The sequence below is a fragment of the Lissotriton helveticus genome, chromosome 3_2, assembly GCF_964261635.1.
Source record: "Lissotriton helveticus chromosome 3_2, aLisHel1.1, whole genome shotgun sequence".
Taxonomy (NCBI): domain Eukaryota; kingdom Metazoa; phylum Chordata; class Amphibia; order Caudata; family Salamandridae; genus Lissotriton; species Lissotriton helveticus.
In genome coordinates, this window is record NC_136062.1 from 194,440,593 (window position 1) to 194,455,184 (window position 14,592).

At 48.5% G+C, this 14,592-nt stretch overlaps 1 protein-coding gene across 10 annotated transcripts in view; it reads left to right on the plus strand.

Moving 5' to 3' along the window:
- Window positions 1-14,592, plus strand: part of NEO1 (neogenin 1) — a 577,741-nt gene that overhangs the window by 550,744 nt on the left and 12,405 nt on the right. For 8 of the 10 annotated variants that reach the window (XM_078685036.1, XM_078685037.1, XM_078685038.1 and 5 more), the window contains 2 exons: window positions 215-307; window positions 14,281-14,439. In XM_078685036.1, coding sequence (XP_078541162.1) covers window positions 215-307; window positions 14,281-14,439 — 252 coding nt within the window. The remainder of the gene's footprint in view (window positions 1-214; window positions 308-14,280; window positions 14,440-14,592) is intronic. The other 2 variants (XM_078685045.1, XM_078685046.1) reach the window with 1 other exon arrangement.

The window sequence follows — 14,592 nt, forward strand, 5'->3', positions numbered from 1 at the left end:
TGGTTGCCACACTTGAGTAAATAAGAGCAAAGTCAACAGCAGCAAAGAATTTTAGCGGAGCAACTAAATATGAAAAATTAATTTGGCAATCTATAGTTACATAATACCAGGGCAACTATTTCTTCCTATGATTATCCTAAAGTGTCCTTTGGTGTCTGTGTTTGGTAAGGTGACCACCAAGTTGTAACCTGATGATTTTGTTTTGTCTCCTTAGGACACGAGTCTGAAGACAGCATGTCTACACTGGCAGGACGGCGTGGCATGAGGCCCAAAATGATGATGCCATTTGAATCTCAACCTCCACAACGTGAGTTTGGCACCTTGATGAGCAGAAGACATTACATGACAATAGTGTATGATACTGATTAGGGTTTGAAAAAGATGAGGCCGTCTGTAGAGTGAAAAAAATGAAAAATAGAGTGAAACGATTACAGCAGGCAATACAGAGGGGTAGTTAAAGTAGTACAACATTTAAAAAAAATGTATAATATGCAAACACAAGTATTTAGTTTCATGAGATCGTTGAACTAAGTATTTCGTTGGCAGTGGTCACTTTTTGGGATATGAACTGTAGGTTTGTACATTGAATATATTATTTTTGTTTGAAAGTTGATTTGAGGTAGTGTTGATTAGCTAAGGGAATTAATGCAATGGCAGGATGACATGGGGTGTTGATGGGGAAGTTAGTTTGGATTGGTGATGGGAAACTGTATTGATTGTCAATGGATGAATTTGGCACATGCCCATACAATGGTTTGGGCTTTATTGGTGGTAGCTAAGATGATAGTTGACGCAGCTGAAGATTGAGGTTGCTGCAATGGGGGGTATCAATTTGGTTGTTAGGCAGTTACTGAGAAGATTGTACTGTTAATGGGACTGTAAAAGTTCAACTGATCAATCAAGGGGGTTGGAGAAGTTGTGGGGGCATAAAGATGCTTGCCGTTTTGAGATTTAGTCTTGTTGTTGTGGCAGTTGGATAGTCGAATTTTGAGAGACTACGTGGTTGGAAATGTGAGAATGTAGTTCAGTTAATTGGGTGATAATGAACATTCCTGGTGTTGGGCGAGTTAATTGTTGATGCATTCTTTGACAAAAGATTAGTGATGTAGTTGTGCGCCAGCAGGAAAAACCGGTAGATTGGTGGTTGATTTGGAAGTTGTGATGATACAAAAGGCAGCTTTGTTTTAGAATGTAGTAGTTAGCTGCCAATGATTAGAAGTCGTTTGAATTTGTCTGTAGTACACCAACATGTATCAAACCGATGCGAGTCTGCGTTCCAGTCCAAGGGTGGTGCTTTCTCTGTAACCAATGTTCTGGGTTTGTCGATGTGTCAATGATGGTGTCCTGGAGGTAGTTGTGGCAGTCAGTATGGCCACCATGGAAAATCTGTGAAGTGGTTGAAGGTGTTAACATTAACTTGGTATTGGGAAAAGGATGTGCACTCAAAAGTCACCTAACAAGAGAGTGATTGTGGAATTACCATATGCGATGACCTCAGGAGGCTGAATTAGTTTAGCTCCTTATCCTATGATGCCTTGGAGAGGTTAAAAGTAACACTGGGATGCACAGCTGGTGGAACTGGGCATAAAAATGAAGACTGCACTGTCGGTGTACACATCTATGAAGAGGCCACATCTGAATTACTGAACGGTATGGAGGTCAGCCCTCCAAGGAGATGAATATATAGAAAAGAGACAGAAGGGCTGCAGTACTATTAAATGATTTGTAGAAAACAACAAGAGTTTTGAGATGAGGCTTAGGCATTTGAGTGTGTGCACGCTGGGCTGGAGGTATGAAGAGGGGCGGTACAATCTGCTTTCAAATGTTGAAACTGATACCTTTCTTGTGCAAGATGCTATCATTCTTCAAAAGGGTACTCCTCAAAATATCGGTCACATGAAGAAGGAACAAGAGTTCAGGATGGCCTAAGGAGTAACTTTAAAATCAAATTATAGATGGGTAGCTTTTCGTTTCTGAATACCTGGGGGAAGATGTGAAAAGTAGTTTTTTAGCTGCATGATGTTGCAGCAATGTTTGAAGCTTTGAATACGTTATTTGTACTAACGGCATTCAATGAAAACAACAATTCAATGTTGTAACCACATACTCCAGATTGTTTTTTAAAGTTCAATACTCGTAAACTTATCCGATGTGTCTGGTAGATCATATGCTATCTTTCTGTAAGCTACTGATTGTGTAACCACAGTGAGGTGTTAGTGATGAGCCCTTTACCCCAGAGGCTCAGTATGGTCTGTTTAGCTGCTAGGAATAGGTGGTAGATTATCTTCCCTTTGGGGTTGTGAATGAGATGTGTATTCTTTTGAGGGTGCCCCTGTAGGATTGATGCAGGGTCACTAAAAATGGATTTCGCTTTCATGGAGGCTATGGCTGTCGGGACATCCTTCCGGAACTTGTCTAAACACGGGCAAGACCACAGGAAATGATAAATAGTCCTCATCCTCTTCAGCGATCCCTGGGTCTGCAATAATTCATTATGTGAAGTGCTGGAGTGTAGTGCCATCTTTAAATAATAGTACTTCCCTACCTTGTGCATGCTTTCCGAAATTGGTTGTGCAGGTGTGAATGGTCTCCCATTGTTCATCTAATACAACGCCCATGTCCTCTTTCCAAACCCTCTTGCATGGAGAGCGTGGTTTAAGAATGTTGGCCTGCAGGGTCTTGTAGATTTGGGAAATCAAGTGGCGGGTTGTCGAGAGTCCCTGTAGGAGCTTCTGTGGTAATGTGAGGGATCTTGTGGCTGCTGATTATTGGTTATAGTATACCAGTCGGCCAGTAAGCTCATGTAGCAGGGATACTAGTAGAGATAGGCAGGAGTGCACAACTTCATTAATAGGTGTTGCTTCCAATTGTAAGGGTAGTGAGGCAGCAGAAACGCTGAGGAAGGACAGTGGCAAATACGAACTACACTCCAGCCACCCAGGTACATGCAGGGATGCATTAACCTCCCCTGGATTGATTTCCGGTAATACAACAGTGGAACACTATGTTGTTCATCCGTGTCTCTTTTTTGAATAAATGAAAGCTTCACTCTTAGAAAAAGTGAGGAGCTTAAAATTATCAGGCCATCCCAAGCCTCTGCGTTGTTAGCTAAATTTTGATTGTTTAAAAAAAAATGAATTAGATTTTTGGTTTAAATCATTTATATTGGTAAGTACACATCAAACCAGTACAAATCCACTGTATTCCACCAAGAGTTGCCGATCAGTAATTTGGCCCAAAGTTATTCGCACGATAAGTAGTCATTTTAGTCTAGCAAGAACACTTCTAAATGTTTAGTAAACATTGATTCACCATATAAAGTTAAACATATTAAACAGGAAAAAGGAGTGAAGGAACCAGGAAAGACCAAAGGGTATGTAGAAGGTGAAACACAAGAACAGGGAAAAAGAGAAGTTATCTACTACATTTCAAACAGTGCAAAGAAAAGAAAAAATATTTAAACATCCTTTCCCCAAGCTTGTCACACTTTGATGTGAAAATAAGGTGAATGAAGTGGTTCCTCCTAGGATCACCACTTTGAAGTGGTCGAGGGGCATCAATGTCTCAGTGACCCGAAGAGCTATGCTGGGCGGAGCTTAGTCTCTGCGCAGGGTGTCCCAAGCCTAAGCTTAATGTCCACAGCAGTGTTTGCTTGCTGGAAAGTCTGGAAAGAGGAGCATACTTTTCCCCCCCCTCTGTCTGGCCCAATCCTTTCCCGGAAGGTGATTTGTACAGAATGAATCTCGGAGAGCCATACTAAAAAACACAGTGTTATTCATGTTTAGTCTGGAATGCAGCTGACCAGTGCCAGTAGGGACTCTGCTAGCCCTGAATGTGCTGAATAATTTGAGTCATGATCGGGGGATGTGCTTCTTTGTAATTTCATTTGAATGAACCTGCTATAAAACAAATGTGGGCTTAAATGGCTATTCTTTCACCCACCCACTCTCCTAGTTTTTATCTCCAGAGATGGAAAAAGGTAATCTGATGGCTTGCGGGAGGGTGATCTCCTTTTTTCTACAAGAATCTAGTTGCTTCCTTCGCTCATCGCCTTGTGCCTGATTTTAGAATGGCATTTTCTCATTGATATTTCTAACTGCAGATTCCTTAGCTTTTCTAATATTCTCGGTTCCTGACTGATTCCAGAGAACTTATAGCAATGCTGCTGCTCGCCTGAAGGCGGTGCAATCCGGCTCCTCTGTACCACCCTGGAAGTGGCAGAGCAAGAGAATAGGTACCACCAATGTGCGCTGATCTCCATTCCTTTCTTTCCAAGCCTTTCAGTGCATATCAGAATCTCCCCTCCCAACTTTGTCTTCAGACTACATCAAACAGAGTGCCTGCGACGAGGTCTTCAAAATCAGGATTCAAGCTGTGCTGTGACTTCAAGAAGCAGATGCCAGTTACAGACCAGCATAGTGTGCGTCTTTGGTTCTGGGCCTTTGGTGACAATTGAAAATTGTGCCATAAATGTGCCATAAAGCACCCAGAGGTTATCCGGGAGATGGAACTCTACAGTGGAAAACAAAAAAAACAGGTCCCTGTTGAAGCTTAAGTCCTCTTTCCAAGTTACTGAGCTGTGTGCAATCCTAGTCAAGAAGACGGTCCCATTCCTGCTGTAAGTCTGGTAATTCGAAGTCTCACAAGAAAGCTAAGTATGATTTAATACAATCCCACCCCCAAAATCATTGAGAAATCGCAAGGGAGTCAATCGAAAGATCATAGCTCACAAGCATCTTCTGACTCCGATCCGGTCTTGCAGCAAGTCCTGGCACGTCCAGGATTCCCTGGCCGTCCACGAATAGCAGCAAATAGTGGCCTTGCAGCAGCTAATACAAACACTTCTGTTTCCTGCTGGCATGAATTCTGGCCTCACAAAGCCTTCCGTGACTCCAGTTGCACTTCCTTTGGTGCCAGCTGACCCCGGGTAAACCTATGTGTAGACCTGTTCTGGCTCCAGTGCAGACTTTCACCCCTGAGTCCACGCCCGTCCAACTGAAAGAGACACGTTAGTGATCGATTCCTTACCTTAGAATATCCCCAGGCGTCCGGCTGGATCTGGAAAGTTTTTCTGCTTAGCAGTACCTCTGCGCGCCAGTAGGTGGCGTCCTGCGGCTCCGCGTCCGTCACTGGCATCGTAGGCTTCGAGATGACATCACGGAGAGTACTTAGGCGCCACCCATGTGCGCTGACGTCAGTTCTTTCTTTTTTCGCACCTAAAGCGCAGATCTGGATTGAGCACACACCTCGATCATTTTTTGACAACTTTTTTTAGACTTTTTGTCTCCTTTTCTTGTCTCTTGGTGCACGTAGGAATGCCCGGCTTCAAGTCTTGGGGGTCGTGCCACCGTAATATGTCGGTGGCGGACCCCATGATGTCTGGCTCTACTGCCTGGAGACCGACCATGACTCCCAGGACTGCAGTGCCATGGCCTCAAAGGCATTACAGGAGCGGCGGCGGAAGTTGCTGGAGGTCCAGCACTCTCACCGTCGCTCCGGGTCTAAGGGCTGTTCGCGGGACTGGGGCTGTCGCTTCTCGGACTCTAAGTCTTTCACTTCAGATTCCGGTAAGCGACGCCATAGAAAGAAGTCAAAGAAGCGCGTTCGCTCTCCAACGTCCCCCCGTCACTCCCCAGAGGCGGACGGGGGGCCCCTGCGGCTCCTCTGGAGCCTGGGTGTCCCGCGGCCTACCCGCTATACTCGGGTCTGTCCGCGACTCCTGAACAGATGTAAGAGTTTCTTGCTGCCATGTACCGTCTGTTGAGTCCTCGGGCTCGCGCCTGCGGGCCCCGCGGTCCGTGTCCAGATCCTGATGACCCGACCGCACCGCCTCTGGCGCCAGCCACGGAGCCACTGGGTCCAGCGCCCTTTGCTCCGGCGCCACAAGGTGCAGCACCGCTGGCTCCGGCCCCGGCGCCGCCCTTGACTTCGGCCCCAGCGTGTTTATCCCGCCCCTGCCCCGGTTCCCGGACCATTTTGTTCCGGCCTGGGATTCACGTTGGGATGCGGCTCCGGCGCGGCCACCCTGACCCCCTCTCCGGTTCCGAACCTGCCGCTGCGGCCGGCTCCTTCTACCCCGGAGCCAGACGAGGACTGGGATGACTCTGAGGACCCCCTTGCACGGCAGTGTGACTCCGAGCAGGATTGGGTAGATGACCTTCAAGATGCAGGTGAACTTGATGTGTCTTCTGGGTTTGCCTTACCTCCGCCTACTAGGGAGGAAGGCGCTTCCTATACTATGGTGCTGCTTTGAGCCGCGGAGGCTCTTTCTCGACCTCCCTGCGGTGGCCCGTAAGACCAACCTCTTTACGGAGGTGCTCCAGATGGCTTCTACGTCGTCGGCGCTGCTGCTTCCTTTCAATGAGGCCCTTACCGAAGTCCTCTTGGGCACTTGGTTGCGGCCGCCCTCGGGGGCACCGGTGGATAAGAACGTCGCTAGGCGTCATTGCCAGGTGCCTGGTGATCCTGCCTTTTTGACCACTCACCCCACGCCTGCGAATCTGGTCATTCAGGCCTCGACTTCGCAGAGTGCCTTTCCCTCTGCTTCGCCAGATAAGAACTCTAAGAGGGTGGACCAATATGGCAAGAGGTTGTTCTCCTCAGCCAGTTTGGGGTTGAGGTTGGTTAATAATGCCTGCTTATTGGGCCGTTACTCCCACGCAGTGTGGGATCGGTGGCAGAGGTTCTGCCTCAGTGCTCTGAGGAAGTCCAGACTGTCCTTTCCCAAGCTATTGCGGAGGGCAAGGATGCAGCGAAGTTTGTCATTAGGTGTGGTTTGGACACCGCTGATTCGTTGGGCAGGGCGATTTCCATGACGGTGGCCTTGCGGCGCAAGGCCCAGTTGCATTCCACTGGGTTCTCACCCGATGTCCAGAGCTCGCTCATGGACATGCCCATTGATGGCTCCTGTCTCTTTGGCGACAAGGAGGACAATGACCTGGAGCGCTTTAAAGACTCTTGTGCCACTGCCAAGTCTTTGGGTTTTTCTACGAGGCCCCCTGCCACGTCTGGGTTTCATTCCTTTCGTGGCCAGGGTAAGAGCACCCAAGCACACTCCTCAGCTAAACCTGTGCAGACCCAGCCCCAGCGTGGACGCAGATGTGGCATCCGCAGGAGCGGGTCTGGTAACCTCCAACCCCGCTGCTTCTGCCTCTAAGCCTTCCTAATCCGAGCTTCAGGGAGCACCCCATGCCGGTGGGTGGCAGGGTACGACACCACCTCCACCCCTGGTGCAAAATTACCTCAGACAGGTGGGTGCCGCAGATAATCTGCCACGGTTACTCGCTCCCCTTTCTGTCCTCTCCTCCAGCCATGCCACCTCGGTACCACTGCATGTCGGGGGAATCTTTGGCTCTTCTCCATCAGGAAGTCACCGCTTTCCTGGCCAAGGGGGCCATAGAGTGCGTTCCCGGTCAGGAAGTAGGAAGTGGTTACCACTACTTCTTGGTCCCCGAGAAGGACAAGGGGGGCCTGCGCCCCATCTTGGACCTCCAGGATGTGAATCGCTTCCTCCAGAGAAGTTCAAGATGCTGACTTATGCTCAGGTCCTGGCTGCCCTGGAGACTGGAAGGTGGCGTTGGACTTGCAGGATGCCTATTTTCACATCCCCGTCCTTCCGGCCCAACGGCGCTACCTGCGATTCACGGTAGGCCAGGAGCATTTTCATTTTGCCGTGCTCCCCTCCGGCCTTACCAGTGACCCTCGGGTGTTCACGAAGGTAATGTCGGTGGTCGCGGCTCATCTGTGCACGTCAGGGGTGTCGACAACTGGCTGTGAAAGCGGGCTTGCCCCAGGCAGTCGTCACCCACCTCCAGACTACGGCCGACCTCCTGCACTTGCTGGGGTTCTCCATCAACGTGCCGAAGTCGCACCTGAGTCCCTCTCAGAAGCTTCCTTTCGTCGGAGCAGTTCTGGATTCAATACTGTTTCAGGTTTATCCTCCCGAGCAGCGAGTCTGGGATATTCAGGCAATGATTCCGCTCTTTCAGCCTTTATCCCGGGTTTCCTTCAGGGTGACCCTCCGGCTTCTGGCCCTGATGGCCTCCTGCATCCTGCTGGTGACACATGCAAGGTGGCATATGCAGGCTCTGCAGTGGGAGCTGAAGTTCCAGTGGGCCCAGCATCAGGGCAACCTGTCCGATCACGTCCAGGTCTCGGAGGGCGCTGCACGAGTGTTACAGTGGTGGCTCACGAATCGCGATTGGGTCAGTGGCCGATCCCTCTCCCTTCCCAAACCGGAGCACACATTGGTGGCGGATGCGTCCCTCCTGGGATGGGGAGGCCACATGGGAGAGGTGGAGATCAGAGGCCTCTGGTCTCCGGCGGAATCCCGACTCAATATCAACCATCTAGAGCTGCGGGCGATCCGACTTACACTGAAGGCATTCCTTCCCTCTGTCCAGGGAAGTGTAGTGCAGGTGTTCACGGACAACACCACCGCCATGTGGTATTGCATCAAGGAGGGCGGGGTGGGGTCCTGGACCCTTTGTTAGGAGGGTCTGCGCCTCTGGACATGGCTGGAACGTCAAGGCATTACCTTGGTGGTTCAACACCTGGCAGGTTCTCTGAACGCCAGGGGGGACGAACTCAGCCGCCGTTGCTTGATGGATAACGAATGGCGCCTGAACTCTGACGTGGCGCAGGGTCTCTTTCTGCAGTGGGGAGAGCCTTGGTTAGATCTATTTGCCACCGAAGAGAACAAGCAATGTCATCAGTTCTGCGCGTTGGAATTTCTAAGGCGGCACTCGCTCGGAGACGCTTTTCGTCGCGAGTGGAACTGCGGTCTGTTGTACGCCTTTCTGCTTATACCACTTCTGCCAGAGTGCTGCAGAAGATCAGGTGCGACCGGACCCAAGTGATTCTTGTGGCTCCGGACTGGGCTCGAACAGTTTGATATCCCGATCTACTCATTATGAGCGTCGATCAGTCTGCCTCTTCTGGTGGATCTTCTGTCGTAGCAGATGGGGACGGTCCTCCACCCGAACCTTACCAGCCTCCACCTCCATGCTTGGAGGTTGAGCGGGGACAGTTGACACCTTTCGATCTTCCTCCCGAAGTCTGTGATGTCATTCTGGCAGCCAGGTGTCCCTCCGCTAAAACGGTATACGCCTGCAGGTGGAACAAATTTGTGGCATGGTGCGCAGCAAAGGCTGTGGATCCCCTTTCTGCCCCTCTTTCTGAGGTTCTTCTGTTCCTTCTCTCCTTGGCCCAGCAGGGCTCTGCTCTGGGCACTATCAAAGGTTATCTTTCGGCCATCTCTGCCTTTCTACGGCTTCCAGATCACCTTCTCTTTTTAAGTCCCCGGTTGTTAACCGTTTCCTTAAAGGCATTACGCATACGTTTCCACCGGTTCCCTTCATAATGCCTCAGTGGAACTTGAATCTTGTCTTGATTTTTCTGATGTGCGCTTCCTTTGAGCCCCTTCATAACTGTCCCTTACGTCTTCTTACTCTCAAGATGGCTTTCCTGGTAGCTATCACCTCTACCAGAAGAGTGAGTGAGCTCCAGGCTCTTTCTTCTGAACCTCCTTTCCTTTCTGTCCATCCAGACAAGGTGGTTCTGAGTACCCGTCCTTCTTTCTTGCCAAAGGTTGCATCGCCCTTCCACATCGGGCAGACCATCACTTTGCCCACCTTCTTTCCGCCTCCGCGTCCTTCAAGGGAAGAGGAGAGGCTCCACCGTCTGGACCCAAAACGTGCACTTGCATTCTATCTGCAGCGTACACAGCCGTTCCAGGTATATGAAAAGCTCGTTGTTAGCTGCGTGGGCGCCAAAAAAGGTCGAGCCGTGCACAAACAGACCATTTCCCGGAGCATGTTACTCCTTGCGCAAGAAGGAGCCTCCTGTGGGGCTGCGTGTCCATTCAACCAGGGCAACAGCAGCCACTACTGCCTTGGTACGTAGTGTCCCCCTGCAGAATATTTGTCAGGCAGCCACGTGGGCCTTGCTGCACACGTTTACCAAGCACCACTGCCTTGACAGTCCGGTCTGGAGAGACGGCTTCTTTGGCCATTCTGTGATCCGTGACTTTCTGGTGTAATCCTGTTCGCAGACCCTCCACCGGGGTTGGTATCTCTGGGGTATCTTTTCTAAGGTAAGGAATCTATCACTAATGTGTCTCTTTCAGATGCACAAGTTACTTACTTGTGTAACAATATATCTGTAGGAGACATTAGTTAGTGACAGATTCCTTACCGCCCCACCCATCCTCCCCGTTCTGCGAACCGGTTACTAGGGTTAAGGTCATTCCCCTTTTAGGGCCCTAGTTTTATGCACCAATCGTCAGTCTCTTGCAAGGCTCTGCGTTTTGGCGCGGAATAGTTGTGTACAGAACCGACATCAGTGTGCATTAGTGGCTCCTAAGTACTCTCCGTGGGATAATCTCGGTGCCTACGACGCTGGTGACGGACGCCGAGCCGCAGCACGCTACCTACTGGCGCACAGAGGTACTGCTAAGCAGAAAAACTTTCCGGATCAAGCCTGACTCCTGGGGATATTCTAAGGTAAGCAATCTATCACTAACTAATGTCTCTAATGTATATTGTTACACAAATAAGTAACTTGTGCTTAAGTGCCGGTGCCAAATCCACCAGCACTGGGTCTGACCCGGAGTCGTCATTGTCCTGTCCCAGGCCTGTGTCTTCCTACCAGATTACGAAAGTGCAGCCAGTCACTTTGTAACTTAATTCTAATCGTCAGCCTCTGTCTTGACACCAGTGCCATCGATGACAAGAGGCCTTATTTAGATCTTGCTCTGACGCAGTTCAATGTATGCAAAATGTTCGCCATGACACTAACGATGAGGAGTAAACAACCTGCTCCCCCCTCTCTATACTGATGATGGGCTGTACCTAAGGTAACAGAATGCCAGTGTTCTGGATCCATCTTTGGAATTGAATTAGACTCGACACCTGGGACACCAATGGAAGGATTGCCTTTTTCGCAGTAGGGGTGCTAAGGGCAGCACAAGTGTCAAAGTTACAGTTGCTTACTGTTGAAACTAAGGCAAATCTTTTTGGTCAGATCCTTCAACCAGGTCCAACCTCTCCTAAGCTAGTATTATTATTCTGTGAGGGTCTTGCAGACATTCTTGTGGCCTCACAGACTTTACAGTTTTGGCGGATGCACCTGTGGAGATCAGAGGGCTTTGTAGTGGTATCTACCGGTGTTCTGGATCTTTGGGTAATCTGCCTGACCCTGAAAGTCTTCATTCCATCCATCTAGTGGAGGCCGGTGCAGATCCTCATGGACAACGTGACCGTCCTGTGCGATTGCTACAAGCAGGGCAGCCTGGGATTCCGTATCTTGTTCCTGGAAGCCCTATATCTCCGGAGGTTGCTGGTCCAGCAGACTATCTCTCTGGCAGGCAGCCATTTAGCAGGATCTCTGAATGCTAGAGCAGACGCTCTGAACAGATGACTGCCAGATCACTAGCACCATCTCCATCCCGAGGTGGCAAGGGCCATCTTTTATCAGTGGGATGTACCCCAGTAAGATCCATATACCACCAGTGGAAACGCGCAGTGTCAAAACTACTGTGTACTGAAGTTTCCACCTGTAAAGTCACTGGGAGTTTCAGTTCCACTGCAATGGCATATGGGTCTCCTTTATGCGTTCCATCAGTGCCTCTCTTGCTTCAGGTTCTGGAAAAATCACAGCAAACCTAGCACAAGTCATCCTAATAGCCTCCGCCAGAGTGCACAGGGATGATGCTTATGTACTTCCCTGCTCCGTCACTTCCAGTGGTATGAAATTCTCTGGATCTGTTGTGGCACCTGGGGATATTCTACTGGTGAGGAATCTGCAGTTAGAGTATCCACCGAATTAGCATTATGAAATGTAAGTTAATTATTCAACACGTTCAGTCCAAGGTGAATGGAAAACGGCAACTTTTCTCCTTCTCCAGAAGTTCATTTGTGCAGACGTGATGATTTTAGCTACTCCCATTCCCACATTTGATGGCTTTATTTGGAGATACCACTGTGTGGATTCAGTGTCTGGGTAAAGGAGTGCAGTGCACAAGAGAGCATTGTTGTGTTCCTCACTCCCAGTTTGGATGCATACAATGAACCAATCATGTGAGTTTATTCAAGTACTTGAAAGTGAGGAGACAAGCCGAGTCTTTGCTCTGCTGTGAAGGCATGTGGGTTTACAAGGCAACCGGACCTGGTACTGCCACAAAGTCCTTGGAATCGAATCGATACAAAATGGTAGGCGTTTTTATAATCCTCCAAGTCCGCTTTAGTTGGTTCTTTGATGCAAAGACTCGCAGCATTCTCTGCAGTGGTTTCTTTCTCAAGCCCCAGGAGCAAACTTAAACATGGGAAGCCATCAAAACAAAGGTCAGAGTTGGAATAAGAAGAGGTATGTGTGAAGGGTTTGAACACTCCTTAGCACTCGTTACAGTATTCAGCACAGATTTGCACATGTGTATTTCACTCATACATAAGTTATGCAAGATTTAAAAATTGAGGTCCTCGTAGTTCAGGTTGTTCCGCAGGTGTTGTTTTTTATTTTGATAGATGTTACAGCCAACACGTGTTTCGTCAGTAGGGAATGTAACCCTTGACTTTTTCAAGGCTATTTTCCTCGAGTGTTCCTTTTTCGTCCTTGAGGTGATAATTCCAACCCTCGAAGGGGTATCTGTAAGGGGACTTCGGTTCTTTACAAGGTTTTTCTTCACTTATTTGCCACAGTATCGGTATGTCTTAAGGCAGCTTTCGCCGTTGATGCTATCGTGTCTTCGAATGTCCCCGCTGCTCCGTGTTTGGTGCAGCCAACACGGAGCAGCGGGGACATTCGAAGACACGAAAGCTGCCTTAAGACATACCGATACTGTGGCAAATAAGTGAAGAAAAACCTTGTAAAGAACCGAAGTCCCCTTACAGATACAATTTTTAAATCTTGCATAACTTATGTATGAGTGAAATACACATGTGCAAATCTGTGCTGAATACTGTAACGAGTGCTAAGGAGTGTTCAAATGTTTATTTAGGCACAGCCTATGTTAGAAGAGGAAGTGTGGTTCTCTTCTCCTTATAGCACCGTTCCCAAGATAGAGAAAACAAATATTTAAAGGTGTACAGTCCCCTGAGGCGCCGCATCCTAGTACAATACCACCAACCTAACCCTATGTGTGAAGGGTGTTTTAAGCTTAATCGCTTTGTGGCAAAATATTCTTGTATTATAGGCTAGGGCACTCGACCTCGGACCTGGGGATCTGGGTTCGAGTCTCGGTAACGACGCCAAACCCTCCTGTGATTCTGGGTAAATCACTTAATCTCCCCGTGCCTAAAAATTGAATGTGTGTCCTCATGTAACGTAACTGGTGTTATGTAAAGCGCTCTGATACCCGATACGGTTCGGGTCTAGTTCGCGCTATATAAAACTCTGCAAAAAAAAAAAAAGCAGGTGAATGCGCCTTCCAGTATTAGGAAGATGATAGAAAGAAGGCATAGTGCTGTAGTATCTCATATTACACATCCTTTAGGGAAAGTCAAGCTGTCCAATGAGCAGCATTGTGAAAGTGGTCCATTATAATTAGTTTCACCATAATGCCTGTTTGATCTTTCTTATCATGAAGGAGTCGGACATTCATGTACTGCAAAGTGACCCTCAGATGGCTAGAATTTAATTTTTCCAGAGTATCTTCTATACTCTTCATCTGATAAGTTCTAAACCGAAGAGGTTTGTTTAATCAAAAAATAAACCACTTCCTTTGCTTAGTTTTACTTGTCATTGAGGATGTTTTGTATAGATAGAACTCAGCCTCTAGGTTCATTCCTACAGTAAATGTTTCCAGCATTTCTCTTCCATGTCATTTGCTTGTCTTGACATTACCTCTTCTGATCTCTTCACCAGAGAAGTTGCTGTCTGTGTATGCCTATTCATGCAATCCTGTTAATTAAATCCATAGTTTTGTTTTGTGCGTGTTTGTGTGTGCATGTGCACTTGTCCAGTTGTGTAAACGTGTTTTGAATGCTTGTTCTGATGTGTCTGCCTGTTGTTGGCGTGCCTCCTTTTGGACATTGGCTGTTCCTGTGGAATTCCTGCCAGGCTGGGTAGATGCAAATGTTTTTTCTCCTTCCAAACGTTTTTGTATGAAAGCTAGATGGGTGCATGGGTGTTGTTCTGTCACTGGGCCCTTGTTTGTGGGAGTGTATGAAGTGCATATTTTTAAACGTCCACATGCCTGTGCAACGCATGCTTTTTTTGTTCATGTGTCTGTTACTTCTCCATCTCTTTTCATCAATTAAGCATTTCTGACTTGTCCGTCCACAGCTGTGATCAGTGCTCATCCCATCCATTCCATTGATCACCCTCATCATCACTTCCACTCCAGCAGTCTGGCTTCTCCCACCCGCAACTACCTCCTCAATCCCAGCAGCCCTCGACCCCCCGGATCTTCCGGGTCTCACTCCGACAGGGCCAACTCCACAGGTGAGAGGCACGTGTGCCGGATGGACGTCCCTGGGAGCAGTCCGTGCCAGTTGTGACATTGCACGTAACTGGTGGGAGGTTCATCTAGATCTTGTATTTAGTTTCTGTAGTTGCATTGTACTAATATGACGCCCAAATGCTAAATCCATGCAA